A 24211-nucleotide genomic window follows, 5' to 3' on the forward strand; every position below is an offset into this window, starting at 1 on the left:
ATTAAAATGTCTTAAAATGTTGAGATTTTTTCCATCCCTTTGTGTTTGCAGTTTAATTTATTCACCATCACAGAAAAAGTGGGTGATGCAGTTTTTCATAACAGAAAGAATCCTTAAAAAACAATAACAAAGAAGACAGGATAAAACATAGGTCATTTTTTTTTTGAGACAGAGTCTTACTTTGTCACCCAGACTGGAGTGCCGTAGTTCGATTTTGGCCAACTGCAACCTCCACCTTCCAGGTTCAAGCAATTCTCCTGCCTCAGCCTCCCAAGTAGCTGGGATTACAGGCACCCGCCACCACACCCATCTAATTTTTTTTTTTTTTTTTGTATTTTTAGTAGAGACCTGGTTTTACCATGTTGGCCAGGCTGTGGTCTCAAACTCCTGACCTAAGGTGATCCGCCCACCTCGGCTTCCTGAAGTGCTGGGATTACAGGCATGAGCCACTGTGCCCGGCCCATAGGCCATATTTATGTCCCACTTGCTAACAGGCAACAAGCTAAGAAGTATAGAAATGCTTACTAATTACTTAACCTATGAGGTATGTGCCACCATCATTTTCATTTTAAACAAGAGGAAACCAAGGCTGAGGAAGATTAACTTGCCAGTGGTTGTCCAGCTAGTACTGAGACAGGATTCAAATTTAAATGGGATTCAAAATCAAATTCTGATTTCAGTAACTTCTTTTTGTTTTTAGTTTTGTGCTTTAATTTTATTTCTAAAATTTTCATATACTAAAATTGACCCTTTTTTTTGGTTTGATATACAGTTTTATTTATTTTAACATACGTATAGATTCAAATAACTACCACCAGTCAGGATACAGAATAGTTCCATCACTCAGCAAAACTCCCATGTGTTATTCCTTTATAGTCACACCCTTGTACCCCTGACCCTCAATCCCCAGCAACCAGGAATTTATTCTCTATTGCTATAGTTTGTCTTTGAGAATGTCATTCAAGTAGAATTATACAATATGTAATCTTTCTAGAAGAGATTGTATTAAGTTGGTATTTGCTTTATGTGTTTTGAAGCTCATGCATTCAGCTCTGTTGGATCTTATTGGTTGATTGAGTCTTTTATCATTATGTAATGTCCTTCTTTGTCCCTCATAATTTTCTTTGTCCTGATGTTGATTTTGATAGTAATATAGCCACTCTAGCTTTCTTTTGTTTAGTGGTTGCCTGCTATATTTTCTTCTGCATTTTACTTGTAACTTAACTGTACTAAAAGATTAGGAGTTTCTTAGAAATAGCCTATAGTTGGTTCATGCATTTTTATGTATTCTCATAATCTCTTTTAATTGATATGTTAGGCAATTTACATTTAATTTAATTGTATGTAGAGTTTAGGTCTACTGTTATATAGTTATTCTATGTGTTCCTTTTTTTCTGTTTCCTTTTTCCTGCTTTCTTTTGGATTATTAGAATATTTTTAGTGCTCCATTTTAGTTTATTGTGATTTTGACTGTATCTTTGTATAATGGTGTGTGTGTGTGTGTGTGTGTGTGTGTGTGTGTGTGAGTGAAATAAAGTTGCTTGGTAAATAATGTGGTTTAAAGTAGCTGATTCTTTTCCTGTTATTTTGCTAATTTTGTTAGCAAAATATATATATGTATATATATTTATATATACATGTACACACACACATATATATAAAGAGAGTTTGCTTTAGTGATTGCAGTATACTTATTTTTCAGTCTACCTAAAATCAATGCTTTACTACTTGAAAGTAAAAACCTGGGCCGGGCGCGGTGGCTCACACCTGTAATCCCAGCATTTTGGGAGGCTGAGGCGGGCAGATCATGAGATCAGGAGATCGAGACCATCCTAGCTAATACGGTGAAACCCTGTCTCTACTAAAAATACAAAAAATTAGCTGGGCGTGGTGGCAGGCGCCTGTAATCCCAGCTACTCAGAGACTGAGGCAGGGGAATCACTTGAACCCAGGAGGCAGAGGTTGCAGTGAGCCAAGATTACAGCCACTGCGCTCCAGCTTGAGTGACAGAAAGAGACTCTGTCTCAAATAAATAAATAAATAAATAAATAAATAAATGAATGGAAGTAAAAACCTTATCACCATATAGATTCCCCTTTTCTATAATAGTTATCTTATATATTACTCCTCTATACATTGAAAAGAAACCACTAACAGATGATGCTGTAATTTTTGCTTACAACCCTGAGATATATTGTAAAGAATTCAAGAAGTGGCCGGGCATGGTGGCTCATGCCTGTAATCCCAACACTTTGGGAGGACGAGGTGTTTGAGGCCAGGAGTTTGAGACCAGCCTGGCCAAAATGGTGAAACCCCATCTCTACCAAAAAATAGAAAAAATTAGCCGGGCGTGGTGGTGCGCATCTGTAATCCCAGCTACTCGGGAGGCTGAGGCATGAGAATTGACTGAACCCGGGAGGCGGAGGTTGCAGTGAGCCAAGATCGTGCCACTGCACTCCAGCCTGGGCGACAGAGCAAGACTCTATCTCAAAAAAAAAAAAAAAGAAAAAAAAAAATTCAAGAAGAGAAAAATAGTCTATTATATTTACCCAGTGTTTACCATTTCTCTTACTATTCTCTTCTGGTATAATTTCCCTTCTCTCTGAAGAATTTTCTTTATCAGTTCTTTTAAAGCAGGTCTATTGGCAGTGAAGTCTGTTAGTTTTTACTTCATATAAGAATGCCTCTATTTTGTCTGTTCCTGAAGGATATTATCAGTGACTACAGAATATGGGGCTCACGCTTCTATTCTTTCAGCAGTTTTAAAAGGCTGTGCCACTCTTTTCTAGCCTAAATGGTTTCTAGTGAAAAATCTACATTCATCGGAGTTGCAGTTCTTCTATAGATAATGTATTGTGGTTCTGTCTGCTTTAATTTTTCTTTTTATCCAATTTTGAACAGTTTGATTACAATATGTGGGGTATGGATTTCTTTTGTTTCTTTCTCTTGGGGGTTGGCTGAATGTATTAGTTTCCTGGGGCTGTCATAACAAATGACTGCAAACTGGGTGGTTTAAAACCACAGAAATTTATTATCTCACAGTTCTGGAGGCAAGAGGTCTGAAATTCAGCAGAGTCACACTCCCTCCACAACTATTACGGGGACATCTGATCCCTGCCTCTTCCAGATTCCGATGACTTGTAGGTACTCCTTGGATTTCTTAGCTTTTGGTCATGTCACTCCAATTCTTGCCTGTACCTTTACCTGGCTTTTTCCTGTATGTGTCCCAAATCTCCCTCTGCCTTTCTAAGGTGATTTGTCATTGGATTTATGGCCCACCCAGATAATACAGGATAGTATCCTCGTCTTAAGATCCTTAGTTATATTTGCAAAAACCATTTTTCCAATTAAGATAACATTTATAACATTCACATATTCTGAGAATTAGGACATGAGCATAGCTTTTGGGGGGCCACCATTTAACCCACTAATGGAACTTCTTGAATGTGGTTTGTGGCTTTATGTCTTTCACCAAACTTGTGATGTTTTTAGCCTTTCTCTTTTTCAGAACTACAGTCTTTCTGCTCTCCTACTGGAACCCTGATGATACAAATTTTGACCTGTGCCATTGTCTCATAGGTGTTTGGGGTCCTGTTTGTTTGTTTGTTTTACTCTTTGCTTCTCTCTGTTTAGATTGGACACTTTCTGTGATTTATGTTCAAGTTCACTGACTGTTTCCTCTGTCATTTCCGTTTTGCTATTGAGCTCATTCTGTTAAGTTTTTTTTTTTTAATTCAGTTATTGTAGTTTTTAGTTCTGAAATTTCATTTTGGTTCTTTATATCTTGTGTTTTTGCTGAGACTTTCTATTTTTCAGTTTTTTTTTTTTCTAAAGATTGTTTGCAGTTCTTTGGAGCATGTGTACAATAGCTGCCTTAAATATCTCTGAGATAATTTCAACATCTGTGTCCTCTTGGCATCGATATCTGTTATTGTCTTCTCATGCAAGTTGAAGTTTTCATGGTTCTTCATATGCCTCATAATTTTGGATTCTATCTTGGGCATTTTTAATGTTTTATTAGGAGACTCTTGGTCTTAATTTAAATCATATCAAGAATGTTATTTTGATTTTAGTATGTAAACCACCTGGCTAGATTCATTCCACAGTTTTAGCCTTCTTCTATGGGTGGTGGCTCCAATGTCAGCTACATTTTCAAAGCCTTTGCAGTGCCATTCAAATATGTCTCATGTATGTTCCATCCTGTGGTCAATCTAAGGTGGCAGGTTGTTTGTTCACTTCTCACCGTTTTTGACATTGTGACTGAGATGGGATCCATGCATGCCCAGGTCAGGGGGTGAGCTCAGTATTTCATAAACAACTTCATGAGGTTGTTTTCCTGAGTCCTCCATCATCGTGATTTATCTGGTACTTTCTAGTTTCCTGGGACTCCCCTTTTTGCTTCTCCAGTCATAAAGCTGGAGCTTTAGTTACCCTACGATACCACACATTTCCTTGACTATGCTTATGTCTGACTAAATGGCAGGACAGAAAGGAAAAAAGCTGTGGGTATCACAGCTCCTATTGAAGAGGAAGATTCTTCTGTGTTTCTATTTCCTACAAGTCCCATTGCCTCGGCTGTCGCTACAGCCACTTTGGGGTTGCCTGTGGTTTGGGTTGTGAGAAAACAGAGAGAAGAGGACAAAAAAGGGACAAGAGATTTCCACATTCTGAGTGTTAGGATTGTTTCCCTTTCCTGCTTCTTGAGTGAGAATGAGAAGCCTTCTCCTAGAGCTCTGTCTGTTCTCATTGATACCTGGGGTTCAGACTGCATTGCATTTGGTCAGGAAATATGAAGGGGCAAAAAATGGTAAATTCACCAACAGTTCAGTGATACTTGAATTCTGGTCTTCTTTCCCAATCAGGCTGCTCCTATTATTCAGAGTCCTCAAATACTTGCTGTATGCATTCCATCCACCTTTAAGTGACATTCAGTGGAGAGACAGAGTGCAGTACGTTTGCTCCGCTTTATCCTGGACCGGAGACCTCACAGCTTTCTTCTTAACCTGTGTTCTATACTACTTCTCATCCTTTAAGAAACGATGGGGTGGTAGCTACACTGATGGAAAGACTAAAGGCTCTGTTCTTAGTGTTCCGTGCACACTCCACAGTCTCAGGGCTCCCACCACCCATGGCATCATAACCTGATGTGCACTAAAACCAATTGTTTTATAAACAGTTATTACAAAATGACACTTTATGCAGTCTGAAGGTACCTTTTAGGTTTTTAGACTAGGAAAATTATCTTACTTTTTGCATTTGTGTTCTCACTGTAGGGTAATCATTCTGTGTTATCACACTATCCTAGGTTTGCCCAAAGGACCAGCCAAAACCTCACCTCAAGCCACGCATATGATAATGTAAGTAACAAAACTCTTTTCTAGCAGTGCATCTAGTCAGCAGATTATTGTAGCCAGAAAAGAACTCATGGTCATTAATTCCCATGTTCTGCTCAGTATTGTGTTGATGCGCAGCCCCTGTTAGCAAGATGGTTAAGGATCAAAATTTTTTTGGAGTTTGTATTTGCTATCTCCACTTCCTTTCCTTGTATTCTCTTTGACAGACTTCATACATGCTCTTCTACCACTCTATGGACATAACTCTTGTCAAGGTCACTGGTGACTTCTGTATTGTGAAATTTAGAACTGCAGTTCCATAGTCCCTCATTTTATCAGCAACAAATGACAAAGTTGATCACTTCCTCCTTCTTGCACACATGGCTTTCAGACACCAGTCACTTTGGTTCTCCTGCCTCACTTTCATTTCTTCTCCATCTCTTTTGCTGGCTCTTCCTCCTCTACTGACCTTTTCTTGTTGGAGACCCCAGGGATCAGGCTTCAGACTTTTCTATCTACATTCATTCCTCTGTGGTCTTTTGGTCTCATATCTTGAAATAACCATTCAATTTTTGACAACCTACAAGTTTGTATCTCTTGTAGCCCAGACCCCTTCTCTAAACTCAGAACTCATATATCTACTTTCCACTTAATGTCTCCTCTTGATTTCTTCCCAGTCTCCACTCTCAACCTGCCCTTCCTGCAGACTTGCCACCTCAGTCAATGGCCACTCTGCTCTTTGCTGCATGGGTCAAAAACCTTGGGTAATAGCGCTTGACATCCACCTTTTTACTTTTACTTTTGCCTTTTACTTTTAAAATATGTCAATTATCCAGCCACTTCTCACCACCTCCACTTCTGCATCTTAGTCCAAGTCACCATCGGATGGACATTGCAGTGGCCTCTAAGGGAAGCCCTGTTTCAACCTTTGCCTCCCTTCGCATCCCTCCCACCCACCTCATAATCTGTTCTCAAAACAAAAACGGGGGCATTCTTTTTTAAAAAGTGAAGTCATATTATGTCACTCATTTGCTCAAAACCCACCTGTGATTTTCTTCCTCACTCCGTTTTACTCAGTAAATGCCTGAAATGCCGATCTGACCGCACCTGTCACCTCTCCGGCTCACCTCCTGCCCCTCTCTACCTTGGCTCACTCTATTCCAACCACACTGGCCTCCCCCACTTCAGAGACTGTGAACTTGTGTCCTCTCCAGTAACCACAAGACTCACTTTAGTCAGGCTCTGCTTAAACGTCCCCAGTGATGAGACATTTCCTGACCATGACCTATTAGAGCAGTATTCCACCCCAGTCTCTCTCCCACCCACTACTCTGCTTTTATATTAGAGCACATGCCATTGGATATCTGTTCACATTTGTTGATTGTCTGAGTCATGAGGGCAGGAACTTGGTCTGCTTTGTTTATTGCTTTATTAATAGTGCCTGGCAGCTGGTAGGTGGCCAGGATATATTTGTGGAGTGAATAAGGAAAATTATGAGAAGAGATATTTCTAATTAAGATTCTAATATTTTATCAATCCTGATTTTGTTGTGTCACTGAGTGCCTCTCTGTAAATTAAAAATTTTTTTTTCCTACTCAAGGCTGAGATTTTATATTCAGAGTGAAACAACAGAGATTCTGGCCTGAGCCATTGAATCTGCTTCATTTTTAAAAGCAATATGTTTTTTTTTTTCACAGTTTCTATGGGAAATGGGGTGCATTAGGCATAAAACCAGACAAAAATATAGTAAATTCTTGTTTTTGAGACAGGGTCTCATTCAGTCACCTAGGCTAGAATATGTAGCATGATCATATGATCATAACTCACTGCAGCTTCAAACCCCTAGGCTCAAGTGATCCTCCTGCCTTGGTCTCTGGGGTAGCTGGGACTACAGGTGTGAGCCACCATGCCCAGCTAATTTTTTTTTTTTTTTTTTTGTAGAGCTGGGGTCTTGCTGTTGCCTAGGCTGATCTTGAACTCCTGGGCTCAAGTAATCCTCCCACCTATCCTCCCAAATTGCTGAGATAACAGGCATGAGCCACCATGCCCAGCAGAAAAGTAGTAAATCTCATAAGTGATTATTACCTAAAAAAACTAAAGTAATAATTAAAAACAACTTATCCTTGTCCAGTTCAAAGTTCTTGGAACAATGTACTTGGAAGTATAGGAGTCTCAGTAATAAAAGAAAAGCTTAATGTAGAATGTTTATATGAACATGTGTTATGCTTTCTTCAGTTTCTGGAACATTCAAATTCAGTGTTTCTACAGCCGGTTAGTCTACAAACCATTGCAGCAGCACCATCAAACCAGAGTCTGCCACCTTTGCCCAGCAATCATCCAGGTACATGGGACCTTATTATTCGCATCAAATAAGGAAACTTATGAGAATATACGAATCTGCCAGATTCATTGGTAACTGAAAATAGGAGAAATTAGAGGTGCTCTTTTGTATTTTTAAGCTAATGAAACAAATTCAGGGCAGATACCATTATGACTGACTTATAAGAGACTGTAAAAATGCTTGTGTTAAACTGAGTATTGTGTTTTGAATGCTAAGGTAAATGAATCTTTAGTTGAGGTTTGGAAACCTTTTTGTTACATACAGATTTGTTGAACTTGGGAGTAGCATTGGAACACCAGTCTGTTTTGGTTGTGTTTATTAGGATCTAATATTTGAAGTCTAAATTATAAAAAGAATACCAATTGCGTGTACTCCTCGAAAAGCACAATATATGTTTACTGGTCTCTTTTTTTGCCTAAAGCGATGACAAAAAGTGATCTCCAGCCACCTAATTACTACGAGGTAATGGAGTTTGATCCCTTAGCTCCTGCTGTCACTACAGAGTAAGTCATTTACAAAATGATTAATTTATTTTTTGTCTTGGTTCCCTTTGATAGCAGAGCTAACAGGGCTTGGTTATACATTTAACTTTGTTCAGGTCTTGGCAGAAATTGATGGCCTTATTAAAAATGCCTTATGAGGTTTTATGGCAGCTGTTTCTCTTAATGGTATTATCGTTCCAGCCTTGTGACTAAAAAATAAAAATGCTGGGGTTGCATGTTAAGAAATAACTGGAACTAACCTGCTTAATGGACTCCTCATAGATCCCTTGGCAGAAAGTCATGTTCTCTTTAGCTTGAGAAGGGTACTAGTCACTGATTGGTGACATAAGTTTATGCCACATTGATGGAATATTTTAGCTGCTCTTTATGAACTGATCCAAAAAAATCTTATATTAGAACTTGTTTTTAGTCTTCTAAAGCATTAGTACAACAATTACTTTTTACTTAAAATCCTTAAAGCAACATTCTTTTATGATTTCATATTGGTCAAGATATATAAATATTAATGGAATGGTAAGGTCATAAGAACTTTAATATACTTTGAGTGACTGAAGGTTACCCCCAAATTGTTAAAAATTATTAAAGCACGTTTATTGGAAATCATTGTTTAGAAACTGACAGACTACAGGCTATATCTTGCTTGCAGTTGTTTGTTTGTTTGTTTTTGACCTGTGCAGAATTTAAAATGTGCATTTTAAAAATTAATTGCTGGTTTGGGAAACTCTCAACCATGTTTTTCCTCGGCTCTCACTCTAATATAACAATGAATGCAGAGACTTCTGTGGCCCCCAAATATGTGAGGATTTCTCTCCATCAGCAGGCAAGCAATGAATTCTACAATGGACACCAGCTGGGTGTCCTCTGATTCAATTCCAACACCATCTACCTGGAGATAGTGTCAGACCCCACAGGTCGAGAGCTCAGTCCCCACCACCCCCACACCTACCTTCCCAGACACCAGTCACAAGCCTGGGCCTCTAAACTTAGGACTGACTGGCTTCAAGTTGGGGTTCCCATGACTGCTTCTTTGGGTTTGATTAGTTTGCTGGAGCAGCTCACAGAACTCAGGGAAATACTTATATTTACTGGTTTATTATAAAGGACATTGCAAAGGATGCAGATGAAGAGAGGCACAGGGCGAGGCATGCGGAAAAGGCCTTGGAGTTTCCGTGCCCTCCCTGGAGTCCCACCCTCCAGGTACCTCCACATGTTCAGCTATCCAGAAACTGACCTGACCCAACCCCAATCCAGTCCTCTAGGGTTTTTAATGGAAGCTTCTTGATGTCAGCATTCCTTCCCCCAGGGTATAGGGCAGGACCCTCTCTAGGGAGGCTCTTATGACCCACAGTGAAAAAGACGGGCGATTAGAGTGGTGCCTTGGGGCAGGTGAAAGGAGGACTAGAGAAGGTCGAGAGATTCTGCTTCCAGAGGCTGGCTCCTAAGGCCTGACACACCCAACATTATAACAAAAGACTGTAACAAGGGCTATGGGAGTTGTGAGCCAGGAACCTTAGACAAAAACCAGTATGTATCATAAGACCACAGTTGCCAACAGCTGAAAACTCGGATATTTGAAAATAAAAAATCTGGACTTCTAGATCATTTAGATACTCTGTCAACACGAAGCCTGAATTTTTACGTGCTAGCTATGGGCTGGGGTTGAGTAGTAGCTATCTCCTTTACACAGGTAGGCTCTGCAGCCCCTCAGGCCCTGTTACCACCCAAAAAACCCAGGGTTCATTCACCTGGGTAGTAACAGATATCTGACTCTCCACAAGGACACAGGTTTTGATCAATAGGAATTTTATTACTTAGCACAAGTAAATTCTTTAGGGGCCAGGATCAGAAAGTGTTCTTCTGTAACTTCTTCATGTTGACCAGGGACACTGTATCCAGAGATGTTAGAGGAGTGAAAATCTCTAGGCACTAAAACTAAATATGTTTTAGGGTCTCCCAGGATAGGTTGCAAAGGCACCTACAGTTGAAATTTTTCTAATCTGGAAGATACAAATTTTACGAAGAGGTTAAAGATGCAGGGACCAAACAACAGTAGTAAGAGCAATAAAATTAGTGGCCTCATTAGGGGAAGAAACCAAGTAACACTTGGTATTGCTAATTTGAGAACTTCTCAAATAGAGTTAGAAGTATGGCTATTAGGCCTGGTGTGGTGGCTCACCCCTGTAATCCCAGCACTTTGCGAGGCCGAGGCGGGCGGATCACCCTGAATTCAAGATCAGCCTGGGCAACATGGTGAAACCCCGTCTCCACTAAAAATACAAAAATTAGGCAGGTGTGGTGGTGCGCACCTGTAGTCCCAGCTACTCAGGAAGGTGAGGTAGAAAAATCGCTAGAACCCAGGAGGTAGAGGTTGCAGTGAGCCCAGATCGTGCCCCACTGCACTCCAACCTGGGCAACAGAGCGAGACTCTGTCTCAAAAAAAAAAAAAAAGTATGGCTGCTGATTAAAAGTGTGGAACCAAGAGGCTTCGGCATGGACCTTCCTAATGTTAACTTCCTATTTCCCCTGAGGTATTTATCAGGTACAGCAAGAGGAATTAATAACTGCACACTCTCCTCCTCCCTGTTCTGCTAAGAGGCAGTCTAATGCTATACAATTATCTAGTACCGCATTAGCCAAGGAGTCATATGAGGCCCCAAGTCTGGAACTTCCCCAGGAACTAGGGCCAGCATGACAGTGCCGTGGGCTCAGAACATCTCTATTCTGTCCTGATTTAGAGAAATTGTGGCTCCAAACTTAGTCAGAAGGTCCCTTCCCAAAAGGAGAATGGGACGTTTGGGGAACAGAAGAAAGAATGAGTCAAAGTTTTAGATACTATTTCATGGACCAGAGGCTCCAAGAATCTTTTATTTCCTTTATGAGACACATCCCTTATATACATTTACTCCTGGATAGGGTCCACTTTTAGTGATCAACACAGAAAACATGGCTACAGTGTTGATCAAAAACTCAGCTGGTGGCCGGGTGCAGTGGCTCATGCCTGTAATGCCAACAATTTGGGAGGCCAAGGTTGGAGGATCACTTGAGCCCAGGAGTTCAAGACCAGCCCTGACAGCATAACGAGACCTTGTCTCCACAAACAAACAAAAAAATTAGCCAGGTGTGCCTTAGTCCCAGCTATTTGAGAGGCTAAGGTGGGAGGACTGCTTGAGCCTGGGAGTTGGAGGCTGCAGTGCGCCATGATCATGGTGCTGCACTCCAGCCTGGGTAACACAGACCCTGTCTCAAACAAACGAAAAAAAATCCAACTGGTTGCCCCCCTTCTTCTGTGTAACCTGGGGCTCCTTGGGGGAGATGTGGATCTTATTTTGAGGAGCCAGGCAGGGAGCCCCATGTCCCCATCCGTCAGTTTCTTGTCCAGTTACAGGGAACAGGTACCTCGGGCTTGTCCTCTTTCTTCCCTCTCTGGGGATGATTTGGACATTCCCTTTTCTAGCATCCTTTCTGCTTCCAGTAAGCACATTGTTTGGGCCCCAGTGTAGGCAGGCCCTGAGTTCCATGGTGGGGGCCCTGGTCACTCACCCATGCCATCTTCTTCCTGGGCTTCCTGAAGTAGTCTGTAGGGCTGCCGCATCTTCTTGTCTTCCTTTTCATCAGATGCCACATCTCTTTACTATAGACCTTAAAGGAGATGTCTACCAGTTGGAAAGGGGGAGTATGTGGATTTATTGCCACTTTTTAGAGTTTTCTCTGAATATCTGGGGCTGAGAGATGAAGTGAGATTAAAGTGAGACTCAGCTTTTGGGTCATCTGGGTCCCAAGGGGTGTAATTCTGGAGGCATTCTTATTATCAATTTAGGAATGCTGATGGATTTTCATTAGGGCCTTGTTCTATTTCTCTGAGATTTCCCCAATTGACCAGGGACTGGCTTGCTTCCCTCATACCTCTGAGAAGCATATTCCTATAATGATGAAGCCGCTCTTGATTCTTGTTATCACTGGGGTCCCAGTTTGGGTTGGCTATTGGGACTGACACCTCAACGGGCCAGGTCACCAGGTTATCAGCACACATATTGTCTGCCTCCTCCTTAGTTTTGGCCATGGTGGCAGATTTATCTTCTGCTGTGAGCAGGGTTGCTGTTACGGTCTGCACACCTGGCCAGGTAGGGTTATGTGTGGAGAATATTCTCCATATGAGAGTTACGAACTCTCCTGGGCTCACCCATAAGCCCTTACTATGGGATTTCCAGTTATACAAGTCAACAGTTTTAAAAAACACATAGACCCGAGCAAAACCTCTTTCTCCAACAGGCATGCTCTGAGTGGTAACAGTCACCCTCCAGGGTTATATGCGTTCCCACTATGAGTGGTGCTCCCTGGCAAAGAAGAGTACAACAGGGGCCTGCTATTGCCATAGCAGGAGCCACAGCTGGCTCTGCAGAGTTTGGAGGGCCTGGCAAATACAGAACGGGCCCTTGCTTTTCCCTGGAGGTGCAGAGGGTACCATTTCCAAGAAGGTGGACTATGCCCCTGTATTGGCCAAGGTTCCAGTCCCCGAGTAGAGTTAGAGGGCCTCACTTCTCTTGGAGGGGGTAGTAAAGGGACTCTTCTTACTTGTTCCCTTCCCTATAGGCCCCCACATGACTGATGCTTCCTCTCCAGAGGCTTCTAGAATTGGCAATATAGTTCCCTTTGGCCAATTTACATATTCTGCATTTCATTTGCAGGGCAGGGTTTTGATAGAGGGCCATAAAACATTGCATATAGGGTATTTCTTCCCATTTACCAGGTTTCTTGCAAAAAAGTCCAATTGGAGAGTTGCAGTAAGTGACCCATGTTCAGACCATCTCTTCTGATCTAGGGAATACTGGGGCCAGGCTGTATTACAGTAATATATCATTTGCTTTTTGGTCATGGGTGGATATGCAGTTTCCATTGCCAGAGGCGGCACCCTAACAAGCTCTCCTTCCAAGACCTAGTTCACAACATTCTACCGTCTCTGCACACAGTTTGAGGGGCTTCCAAACTCTGGAGATTAATGATGACACAAATCCCACAACTCAGCTTGAATACTTCTGGTCCTCTTTGCTTGCCACCATGCAAAGCCATCCAGAGGTCCTGGGAAGCTGAGAGGATAACAGGGATTTCCTTTCCCTGGATCATGTTCAGTCCAGGCAGCCTCCCAGATCTCATGGAGACAGTGAAGTAGTTCTGGATCCAGCTCAGGTGGTGGGGAGGTAGGTAAATCAATCAAGTGAGTGAGGTGTTTCCTCAGAGAAAGCACACACTGTTCATGTAACCTTTGTATCACTGCATTCTGGTTCCAGGGATCATGATCCCACCAAAACTGCCCCCTTTGAAACTTGGGTCTCCTCATCAAACTAACAGCAGTCCTTCTGTGACTGCTGCAAAACAAAGCCTGATATTTTAGGGATTGCCACAGACTAAGGGTAGAAGAATCCAGACTTCATATTCATTCAGGCCACAGACAAGTAAGAATATTGAGCCCTACAGTTATACCAGATAGGGAACAAAGCCTGAAGACAAGCATCCTTGTCTTTGTGTTGGGGATTCCCCTTGTTAAAACGATGGTGATGTCTCTCAGTCTCCCAGACCTGAAAGAAGGAACTTCTTTTTCTCAACAATCCTGGATCCCTTGACCTAGGTCCTAATCCTGACAACCCAGAATCCTAATGATCAAAACCCAGACCACTCTTTTAGTAGTTCATGGAGCTGCTGCTTCGAAGAAGCACCGAGCAAAAGGTCTGGGCTCTAGGCAGCCGCTTCCACTCTCCCAGAGGTCTTGTGGTGCTAGTCAGTGGACTACACTAGACACCAGGTCAGGGGTCCCAAGGCCCTTCTCTAGTCTCCTTCTTGGCAACTGAGGTGAGTTGGCCCACACATGCTTCCATATCCCACTGCTTTGCCTGCCAGGAGCCTATAAGGGAGGTCAAGTCAGGGCTCAACCCTGGGTCTCATCTGGGGTACCAGACTTGTTACCCCTAAAAAAACCTGAGATTCATTCATCTGGTAATAGACAACTCTCCATGAGAACACAGGTTATTATTATTTTTTCTTAACAGGGTCTCACTGTGTCACTCAAACTAGAATAAAGTGGCATGATCATGGCTTACTGCAACCTTGACTTCCCAGGTTGAAGCAGTCCTCCCTACTCAGCCTCATGAGTAGCTGAGACTATTGGGGTACGCTACCATGCCTGGCTAATTTATTTTTTTGAGACAGAGTGTCACTCTGTCATTAGGCTGGAGTACAGTGGGGGTGATCTCGGCTCACTGCAACTTCTGCCTCCCAGGCTCAAGCAATGCTCATGCCTCAGCCTCCTGAGTAGCTGGGGACTACAGGCATGTGCCACCACGCCTGGCTAATTTTTTGTATTTTTAGTAGAGACAGGGTTTTGCCATGTTGCCCAGGCTGGTGTCGAACTCTTGGTCTCAAGTTCATCTACCTGCCTCAGCCTCCCAAAGTGCTGGGATTACAGGTGTAAGCCACCGTGCCCAGCCTTTTAAATTTTTCTTTTTTATAGAGAAGGGGGTCTGTGTTGCCCAGGCTAGTTTTGACCTCCTGGGCTCAAGCAATCCTCCTGCCTCAGCCTTCCAAAGTGCTGGGATTATAGGCATGAGCCACTATAACCAACCAAGAATGCAGGCTTTGAGCAATAGGAGTTTTATTACTTGTCACAAATAAAGCACTGGGCATAGTCTCCAAAGCAGGAAAGTGACAGGAGGGTTTTATGGGGTGATAGAGAGGGAAGAGGGTATGTCATTGCATGGAGAGGGGTTGCAGTTGTGCAGATGCAGTGAGTCGTTATTTCAGCACACAGGTCACATGTTATGGTAATGAAGCTATAGCATCTGCCAGGGTGAAGATACTAGCATGGTAATGAGGAAAGTACACTGGGATCCATCTGTAAATTGCTGAGGTCTGTCATGAGCTGGTTTAAACCAGCTAGCTGGCTGCATTCCACACAGGGTTTAGGGAAAAAAGCAGGTGACTACTCAAGTTGATTGTACTCCTATAGTCCCTGGAGACCCCTCCTATCTGCTTCCAGCCCCACCCAACCCTCTGCATCTCTTCTTTGGCTGACATGTGTAGACATTTGATATTCTGGTCCCTGGTTTAATCCCTCAATGTAATGGTTGACTTAATTTATGAGCAGATGTTAAGGGACTTAGGAGTCCACTATGTATTTTTTCCTAACTCAGGTTTGAGAAATTTCTCTAAGTCATTCTGCCTGATATAGTAGATATATCACTGATCATATTAGTGGTTTAAGAAACTGGCACTTAACTAGGTATGCTTTCTAGAAACGTTTTTTTATCAGTTTCTCCATCCAAACAGGTAGTGGAAAAGTTCTTGATTATATTCAAATTAGGAGATTGCTGTATGTAGATACGGCAGTGTCACAGATACCGGAGGTGGGAGAGACAGTAAAAAGCTGGAGAGGTGAAGCTTTGGAACTCTTTTATCACTGTGATGAGTCTTTCTTTCTGGGCGTCAGAATGTCTCAGTTCTTTTGAAAGTCCCATGAAATTCAGGGACTTCTCTCCAAGGAAAAGCACAGAATCTTGCAGGAAATTACTGGGTTTTTTCACATCACTGGTTGTCCATGAACCCCAGGTTGACAATTTTTGCTCTACCAGGACAAACAGTATGTTTATGAAGATACACACGATTCATTAATTTCAATATTATGTGTCAGGGACTATGACTGGACTAATTTATAATTCTGAACAAGAAACATGCTCATCCTCACAGAGGTTAAATGTAGCACGGATACAGAAATTAGACAAATCACCAAATACATGTTTACAATTTGTATTAATGTTATGAAAGAATATGGCAACTTGAAAGTTTGTAACAGAACTAATTTAAATGGGGATTAGAGAAAGCTTCAGGTAGCATTAAAGCTGAGGCCCGCAATTCTTAGTTAAGTGAAAAGTTTGGAAATGAGTATTGGAGGCCCAAGGAACAACCTGTACAAAGACCCAGAGGACAGAGTTCTGGCACATTCAAGGAAATGGAAATGCTAAAACCAAGAGTAAAGAAAGTTAACAGGGAGCTCAGTACCAGATGAGGAAAATGTAATTTGGAAGCAAAGAGGAGTGAGTACAACTGTGAAGAACAGTGCTAGGGGCAGACAAGTAAGATGAGAACTGAAAACTAGATAATGGATTGGAGATCACTGATGATTTTAGTAAAAGCTACTTTGATGGACTGATGGAGACAGAACCCAAATTTCAGTGCATTTGAAAAGCACATGAGAGATTAAGTAGAGACAGTAAGTGCAGATAACTTCTTAGAACTTAAATATGAAGCAGTGATGAAAACGGGTTTGGGGCCGGGCACGGTGGCTCACGCCTATAATCCCAGCACTTTGGGAGGCCAAGGCAGGCAGATTGCCTGAAGTCAGGAGTTTGAGACCAGCCTGGCCAACATGGCAAAACCCTGTCTCTAGTAAAAATACAAAAATTAGCCAGGCGTGGTAGCGGGTGTCTGTAATTCCAACTACTCGGGAGGATGAGGTAGGAGAATCGTTTGAACCCAGGAGGTAGAGGTTGCAGTGAGCTGAGATCCCACTATTGCACTCTAGCGTGGGAAACAAGAGTGAAACTCCATCTCAAAAAAAAAAAAAAAAAAAAGGGGTTGGTAGCTAGAGGATACTAAGGCATTTACTACAAGAAGAGATGGAATTAAAGGCTGTACTTTGTATAAAATGGGAGACATGGGAGACGCTGGAGAATCTGTGAATGTTGAAGAATAGGATCTGGCATAGAAGGAGAGGTTGAAGACTCAGGAAGGGAAGAATAACTGAATGGGTCAAGTGCTTCAGAAGCCAGGAATAGACAGGATCACAGAAATAATGGACAAATGAAGATAAATTTGAAGATTTAGTGATGGGAAAATGAGGAAGTTTCCATATCAAGACATTTAATGTATTAAGAATGCAGTTTCTACCAGAGAGTTTAGAGGTTTGAGGAGAGTGAAGAAGACTGAAATCGTTTTGAGGGAGATGAGACCAAACTTTTTAGGGAAACATTAAAATTGTAGCACCATTCTGGGGCCTTATGAACTTGGTGATCATGGTTTCATAGCGCTGTGATTTTTGAGATTTTTCCTCAGCCATGTTTTGCTATACTGTATATATGAATGTTGTGCTTTCAGGTATATTTTCCAGCTACAGACATATGTAAGACGCATATAAAGAATTGAATGGGCCCGGCATGGTGGCTTATGCCTCTAATCCCAACATTTTGAGAGGCTGAAGTGGAAGGATCACTTGAACCTGGGAGGTCGAAGCTGCAAAAAGCCATGATTGCACCACTGCACTCCAGCCTGGGTGACAGTGAAACCCTGTCTCAAAAAAAAAAAAAAAAAGAAAAAAGAAAAACGAATGAAGGATGTCATTGAAAAAATACAACATAAAAAAAGTACAGAAATGACAGTGATGAGCTATAGATGGCTGAGGAGTCTGGACTGTAATCACATAGTTTAAATAAGCTGGAAGATTAATTTTTTTTTTTTTTTTTTTTTTTTTTGAGACGAAAGTCTTGCTCTGTAGCCCAGGCTGGCATGCAGTGGCACGATCTCAGCTCACTGCAATCTCCGCCTCCTAGGCTCCAGTGATCCTCCGACCTCAGCTTCCTGAGTACCTGGGACTACAGGTGTGTACCACCACACATGGTAATTTTTATGTTTTTTGTAGAGATGGTATTTTGCCATGTTGTTCATACTGGTCTTAAAATCCTGGACTCAAGCGATCCACCCACCTCAGCCTCCCAGAGTGCTGGGATTATAGGTGTGAGCCACTGCACTTGTCCTAATATTTTTTTTAAAAGTTTGAAACCAGAAGAAACTCAGGAGTTTTTTTAAGCAAAACATAAACTGTCCAAATTTGAGCCATATTTCTCATTTCAATCACAAGAAAAAATTAATTGTTTCTATAAAATACATACTTTTAAGAGACATAGGAATTGCAACAATAAGGCCGGGTGTGGTGGCTCACACCTGTAATCCCAGCACTTTGGGAGGCTGAGGCGGGTGGATCACCTGAGGTCAGGAGTTTGAGAGCAGCCTGGCCAACAGGGTGAAACCCTATCTCTACTTAAAATACAAAAAAATTAGCTGGGCATGGTTGTGTGTCCCTGTAATCCCAGCTACTCGCGGGGCTGAGGCAGGAGAATCACTTGAACCTGGGAGGCAGAGGTTGCAGTGAGCCAAGAAAGCACCATTGCACTCCAGCCTGGACAAAAGAGTGAGACTCTGTCTCAAAAAAAAAAAAGAAAAAATGAAGTGCAACATTAGAATTTAAATAAACTAGAATACACACTTCAGGGCAGAGACTTATTTTTACTCATATATAGCCTGAACTCCAAAACCAGCTCAGTTTTTAATTACAGTGCTGGCAGTTAAAAACCAAAATAGCACTTTGAAATTGATACATAACCCTTTTGCTGTGATGGCTTTGTTTCAGAGCTATTTATGAAGAAATTGATGCTCACCAGCACAAAGGAGCTCAAAATGATGGTGACTGAGGTAAAGACTTCAACTTATACAACTTAATTCCATATTCCATATAATTTCAGTATAATTATCACTTTACATATTTAGTATTTATATTTTGTAAGGGCCATCTGAGTCTGACACTTTGAAATATGAGTTCCCCTGAATCATTCAAATTGTGCTGAACCATTGTTCACTAATGAGAGTCATTCTTTGTGATTTTCTCATCTGTAAATAATAAGGCTTGGGAATACAGTAGTTTATGGTATAGAAATATTAATGCTAACAAAAGAGATGAGCAATAGGAGTAGCACTGAAATCAGGCATTTGTCTTTCATATGCAGTTAATACTTGTTAACCGGTACCAGTAGACCCATTTACCGTTAGTCCTCCAAATAGGTCTGAGTTTTTCCTATTTTCAGCACTACTAATCCCATGTATTTACTATTTAATGGTCACCAGTGAACTATTAAAACTTATTTATTCCCCTTATACCCTCCCCTATGGAAGAAGCACATTCTTACCTTTCTTCTACTAGACTGTGACTCTCCAGCCTCCCAGTAAAGACAAGAGAGTTATCAAGGAATGGGGAAAGAGAAGGACAGGATGAATACTGGCCATTTTCTTCTTTATTTTAGAAGAAAGTGGATGATCAGCTCACTACCACATCAAAGGTGCCAACTCTCTAAAACGTAGACTCTGTGCAGCTTTGAAGCCTGGAAGACAATACCTACCAACATGTCAAAGCCATGGTGGCACATTTCTGCTACAATGAAGATTAAATAGAATAACAGTTCCAGGATAACACTGATTCCTGACAACAGCGTGAGATTTCAACAGAACTTGTTTGGAACAAATACTTAAAACTTTAGCAGAAGAAAAATTACTTAGTCCTTAGGCCAACCAATTTAACTGCAGTGTCATATATGTTTCACAGGCCTTCCTACATTTAGAAATCGTCACACAGCTGTGATAAGAGTAGATTATTTTACTATGAAATAATTCTGAATAGATGAAAGCATAAAATGTGAGAAACTGAATGTATTATTCAGGAAGAATACTGAGTGCCTTCATTTAACTAAAGTTGAATGTAAAAGTCAATTTGCACTTCTTTATAATCCTCTGGTTTAGAATTATAAATTGTTAAAACCTCGATAATTGTCATTTAATTATATTTCAGGTGTCCTGAACAGGTCACTAGACTCTACATTGGGCAGCCTTTAAATATGATTCTTTGTAATGCTAAATAGTCTTTTTTTCTCTTTTTACTGCAACTTAATATTTCTATTTAGAACACAGAAAATGAAAATATTTAGAATAAGTTGTACATTTGATGACAAATAAATCACTATTAAAATAATTTAATACTTTTTTTTTTAACAAAGGTTTGTTTCCAGAAGAACTTTTGATGTCAGTAAATCTTCACAATCCCACCTGTACATTTTAACATTCATGGACTTGTAATGGTGATGCTTTGGCTAACAGCCTAGTAGATGTATTTTATTTCAATTTTATGATACTACAATTTCAAAGTAATTATTCAGAACTCTGAATATAAAATAGCCCTAAACCTTAAAGGACAAATCAAATTTGAAATAAGAATTTAAATCTTTGGACAAGCTGTTAGGGCTTAGTGACTCCTCTTCTACTTTGAGCTTTTAAAATACTGACTATTCATAATGAAGGAAAATAGCAACCAACTCTTTTAGACACAATAAACATGGTCAGAAGTTCTAGCCTATGACCTGAAACAAATAACCCTGAGCATACATTTTTGAAAAACATTGTCAGATTCATTGCTGTAAGTATGAAGAGTTAATAATCTGGAAGGGAATTATGGAATTAAGCTGAACCCATGCCTGCATATTTAAAAAACAAAGCGGCTTATTTTAATAGTATCAAACTCTTCAGTATGGTATTGAATAGTCAGTCATATATTCTAGCTAGGCATGTGAGTTTCTTATGATAAAAGCTGAACTTGTTCTCTCAACTTTAAGTGAAATAAATTAGTTGAGAAAAAATAATTATTTAAAATATAAGCCTTCATATTATTGTACAATATTTCTCCTTTGAGAAGATAGGATATATGATTTTCCCAAAAATCACAACTTTGAAGGAAGACTTAGTTGCTGACTTCAATTATATCCTGGAACTGGCAACTTGTGCCCTTCCTTTGCTTCAAAAAAAGTGTAAGAAAGAGTTATAAGATCAACTTTAATCATTCTTGGATCTTCAGCAAATTCAGGATCAATGTAGAAAAACACTGGCATATCTACTTCCTCTTGGGGATTAAGCCTTTGTTCTTCAAAACAGAAGCACTGGAAATTATAGAAAGATTTTAATAACATTTCTATTCTCGTATTACATAACAGAAACTATACAGTTCTTTTATCTTAGCATTCCAGTACACTTCGTGATTTTAATAAGCATACTATTAAACACACAGTTCTGTGATAAATTAAGAGCATCTTTTCATCTCAATGAGTTCTGCTTTAAGGATGAAGAACAAATTCTAATCTTAAAAGCAGATATCCATTTGGTTTGGTTCTCAATCTCTGCATAGCAGGTATAGATAGTGAAGAAAAATAGCTTGATGTTTAGAAGAAATTCGTTTTCAGAAATCACAAGATCTACTAAAACACTAAGTTTCATACTAAACCGTTTCATGTATCTTTATCATATTCTGTAAAGTTTACACTTTGATGTACCTGTATTTTATTGAAATACTGTCCAGCTTCAAATGGAACAATATTGTATGTAGAAATTCCAATTACTGGTTTGTCAGTAGGATTCTTAGCTCTGTAAAACGCCAGTGCAGTCTCTCCTGGCACCACCTGTTTTAAAGAATATATATATTATCAATACTTTGAATCTCACAAAGTTCCTCTTTTCCCTGCTAAATTAGTCTCATTATTTTGCCTATTCATCAGACCATAATACCTAATCTAATGTAGGGTTCAACAAAATAAATTGTGAATATTACCCATAAACATATCCGAGTTTAAAAACTTACTTGCATATGTCAATGAAGAACCAATGTTCTAATATCCATAATTAGTTATGAATTGTCCTCTTGTATATTTGAGGTCTTCAAGGAATAATCTGCAAATTACATTATTTAAAATGTGTCCAAGCCAATCATATTACAGCCCTAGCCCAACTTTTCTGTAACACTTATACCTGAATGTCATGATTGACTATTTTTTTTAAAAAGATACCAACATTAAACTTACCTTAAAATCAGAATAAAACTGACTGACTAGAACCTTTATTATGCCACAAAGTGTTAATACTTTGTTTGGAGAAAATAAGGAAATAGCAAGGCTTAAAAAAATTTTCCAAAGGATATTCTGTCACTTGTACCAATTCAGCCACTAATACCTTTGTATACTACCATGTAATTGGATAAGATTCATAATCATAACCTATAAAATCTTTATTAAGAGATTCAGTCATGTTTACTAAACTGGGCAAGCACTAATATTTATAAGGCTTTTCCAATATGGGTTGAAATTAACTCACTCTGGCTAATCCTCAATTAATGAGATTTCAGTTAAAATCTTTCTTACAGTTGGTTAAAATTTTAGGAAAGCGTTTAGGTATAGTCTCAGTCTCACTGGAGTATAACATAACTATTTACTACTTATTGATTATTTCAAAGGCCCTCAATTTGTTTTCTTTTAGAAGGACAGGGATACTTTTGATATAAACCAGTAAACTACTCATTGTAACCAATGCTTTTCCACATTTTTCCCATGTCTTCTATGCCTGAGGAAAAGTCAGGAAGCTATATAGCCTGACGGTTACTGCTACTCCCAACTGTTTCACTCATCTAAACTTAATTTCAAAATACTGACAGGTTCCATTACTATAAATTTTTTTATTCCCATAGACTACTTTTTGATAGTGCTTTACACCTAATGTAACAGAATTTATACTTTAACTTTTAAGTTACATGATAGTAAAAGTCAATTTGGAACAAGGGAAAATGCCATGTTTTATTAGAATCATAGTGTTAAAATTAGTCCTCTGACAGTTTAAGTGATGAAAGAAAGGAATTTACATTAATAAAGTAATCTTTTAATGACTGGTTAGTCACTTACATATATTTCTGTTTGCTGAGGTCTAAAGTTCCACTGGAGACTTGCATGCACATCTGCATTAAAGCTAATTTTAATGATTCGATCTTTAACAGGCACCATGTTTTCAATCTTGTCTGAGGCATGACCTGCAACTGCTGATCCTCCAAGTCCAGTAGTCTAGAAAAAGATATCAAATATGTTAAACAATACTTTTAGGTGTTGATGACCTATTTATTTGATAAAAGTTTAAAAACAATGTAGTATTTATAATCCATTTGGAGCCAAGTTTACATATGGTAACTGACCATTTCTGTAACTGTGTCAAGAGTCTGACTACTTTTGGGATGTCATGAGCCTGTATTTGTTAAAGTCATTCCTATTTTTCAGCAATCCTTTGGTTACCTGGCATGGTCAAAAATGAGTCTGGGAAAAGCAGGTTCACTAGATAAGTCAACTATTATCACTGATAGTCGAACTCACAATTTCCAGCATAGCCATTTATAAAAAACACATTTCCCTTTATTGCTAGTATTTCATTAATAGAAATAAAATTTACCCATGACCTTATAATTCCAATGAAAATACTTAATTCAATTTTTCCATATTCCTATCTGGTCCTTTTCCATATCACAGCTTTTATAATCCAAATAAGATTGTAGCTTCACTTTTATTAACATTCTGCTTTTCTAAGGTATCATAGCTATTTTCCCACGTTGGTTAATGTTTTTGAATCTTTTCTGTACTTCTCTGTATAGTAGAGCTTTTATATAAATCACTAATCAGAGTACCTAATCCCTATGGCCACAGAAATAATCATAGGGCATCAAGAGTATTTGTGTCTGACATTTCTTTTATTCATGACAGTTATTTCCTTGACATCACTTTAAAAAAAAGCCCTTACCCAGCACTTTGGGAAGCCACGGGGGGCGGATCATGAGGTCAGGAGATGGAGACCATCCTGGCTAACACAGTGAACCCCCGTCTCTACTAAAAATAGAAAAAAATTAGCCGGGCGTGGTGACACGCGCCTGTAGTCCCAGGTCTACTCGGGAGGCTGAGGCAGAATTGCTTGAACCCGGGAGGCGGAGGTTGCAGTGAGCCGAGATCACACCACTGCACTCCAGCCTGGGCAACAGAACAAGACTCCATCTCAAAAGAAAAAAACAACGCCCTTACTTCCAAGGTCATCTTTCTTCTGATACTTGAGGTTGCCAGAATTCTGATTTCTGGATAATTTGCCTGTTACTATGCTAGGAAAAAAAACCAAAAAACAAATTTGAGGCTAGGGGAAGACTCCCAGCAAGATACAGTGTTTTAGCATCCTCTGTTTGTTACGCAAGTCAACTAACTTCATTTGACTGCCATGCAACATTACTGAATTACATCATATCCCTAAAAGATGCATCAGAGGGCAAGCCTTTATCCTTGTTTATCCTTCTGCCTGAGTGCTGTGTTTAAGATGTAACTTCTTTT

General features: G+C 40.0%; 2 protein-coding genes and 1 pseudogene across 20 annotated transcripts in view; 1 reads left to right on the top strand and 2 right to left on the bottom strand.

Moving 5' to 3' along the window:
• The window catches only part of TOM1L1 (target of myb1 like 1 membrane trafficking protein), a 61198-nt gene extending 42509 nt beyond the window's left edge, over positions 1-18689 (top strand). For 7 of the 15 annotated variants that reach the window (XR_010153345.1, XR_001710997.2, XM_054671251.1 and 4 more), the window contains 4 exons: positions 5306-5357; positions 7569-7674; positions 8096-8177; positions 18628-18689. Coding sequence is in view for 13 of the 15 variants with exons in the window: in XM_054671251.1 (XP_054527226.1) it covers positions 5306-5357; positions 7569-7674; positions 8096-8177; positions 18628-18688 (301 nt within the window). In the remaining 2 variants the exon portion in view is untranslated. Of the gene's footprint in view, positions 1-5305; positions 5358-7568; positions 7675-8095; positions 8178-17695; positions 17819-18627 lie in introns of all 15 variants that reach the window. The other 8 variants (XM_054671249.2, XM_054671247.1, XM_054671254.1 and 5 more) reach the window with 2 other exon arrangements.
• The window catches only part of COX11 (cytochrome c oxidase copper chaperone COX11), a 48714-nt gene that overhangs the window by 21966 nt on the left and 2537 nt on the right, over positions 1-24211 (bottom strand). Inside the window, exons 2-5 of one of the 5 annotated variants that reach the window (XM_009432855.3) lie at positions 22760-22915; positions 21365-21490; positions 11718-11816; positions 9964-10174 (exon numbers count right to left, since the gene is read on the bottom strand). In XM_009432855.3, the coding sequence (XP_009431130.2) occupies positions 10121-10174; positions 11718-11816; positions 21365-21490; positions 22760-22915 (435 nt within the window). In that variant the 3' untranslated portion in view covers positions 9964-10120. Of the gene's footprint in view, positions 1-9963; positions 10175-11480; positions 11817-19267; positions 20975-21364; positions 21491-22759; positions 22916-24211 lie in introns of those variants that run through there. The other 4 variants (XM_009432854.5, XM_063799875.1, XM_054671258.1 and 1 more) reach the window with 4 other exon arrangements.
• Positions 11880-12709, bottom strand: LOC134808975 (uncharacterized; annotated as a pseudogene).

Source organism: Pan troglodytes, chromosome 19, assembly GCF_028858775.2.
Source record: "Pan troglodytes isolate AG18354 chromosome 19, NHGRI_mPanTro3-v2.0_pri, whole genome shotgun sequence".
In the NCBI taxonomy this organism is placed as follows: domain Eukaryota; kingdom Metazoa; phylum Chordata; class Mammalia; order Primates; family Hominidae; genus Pan; species Pan troglodytes.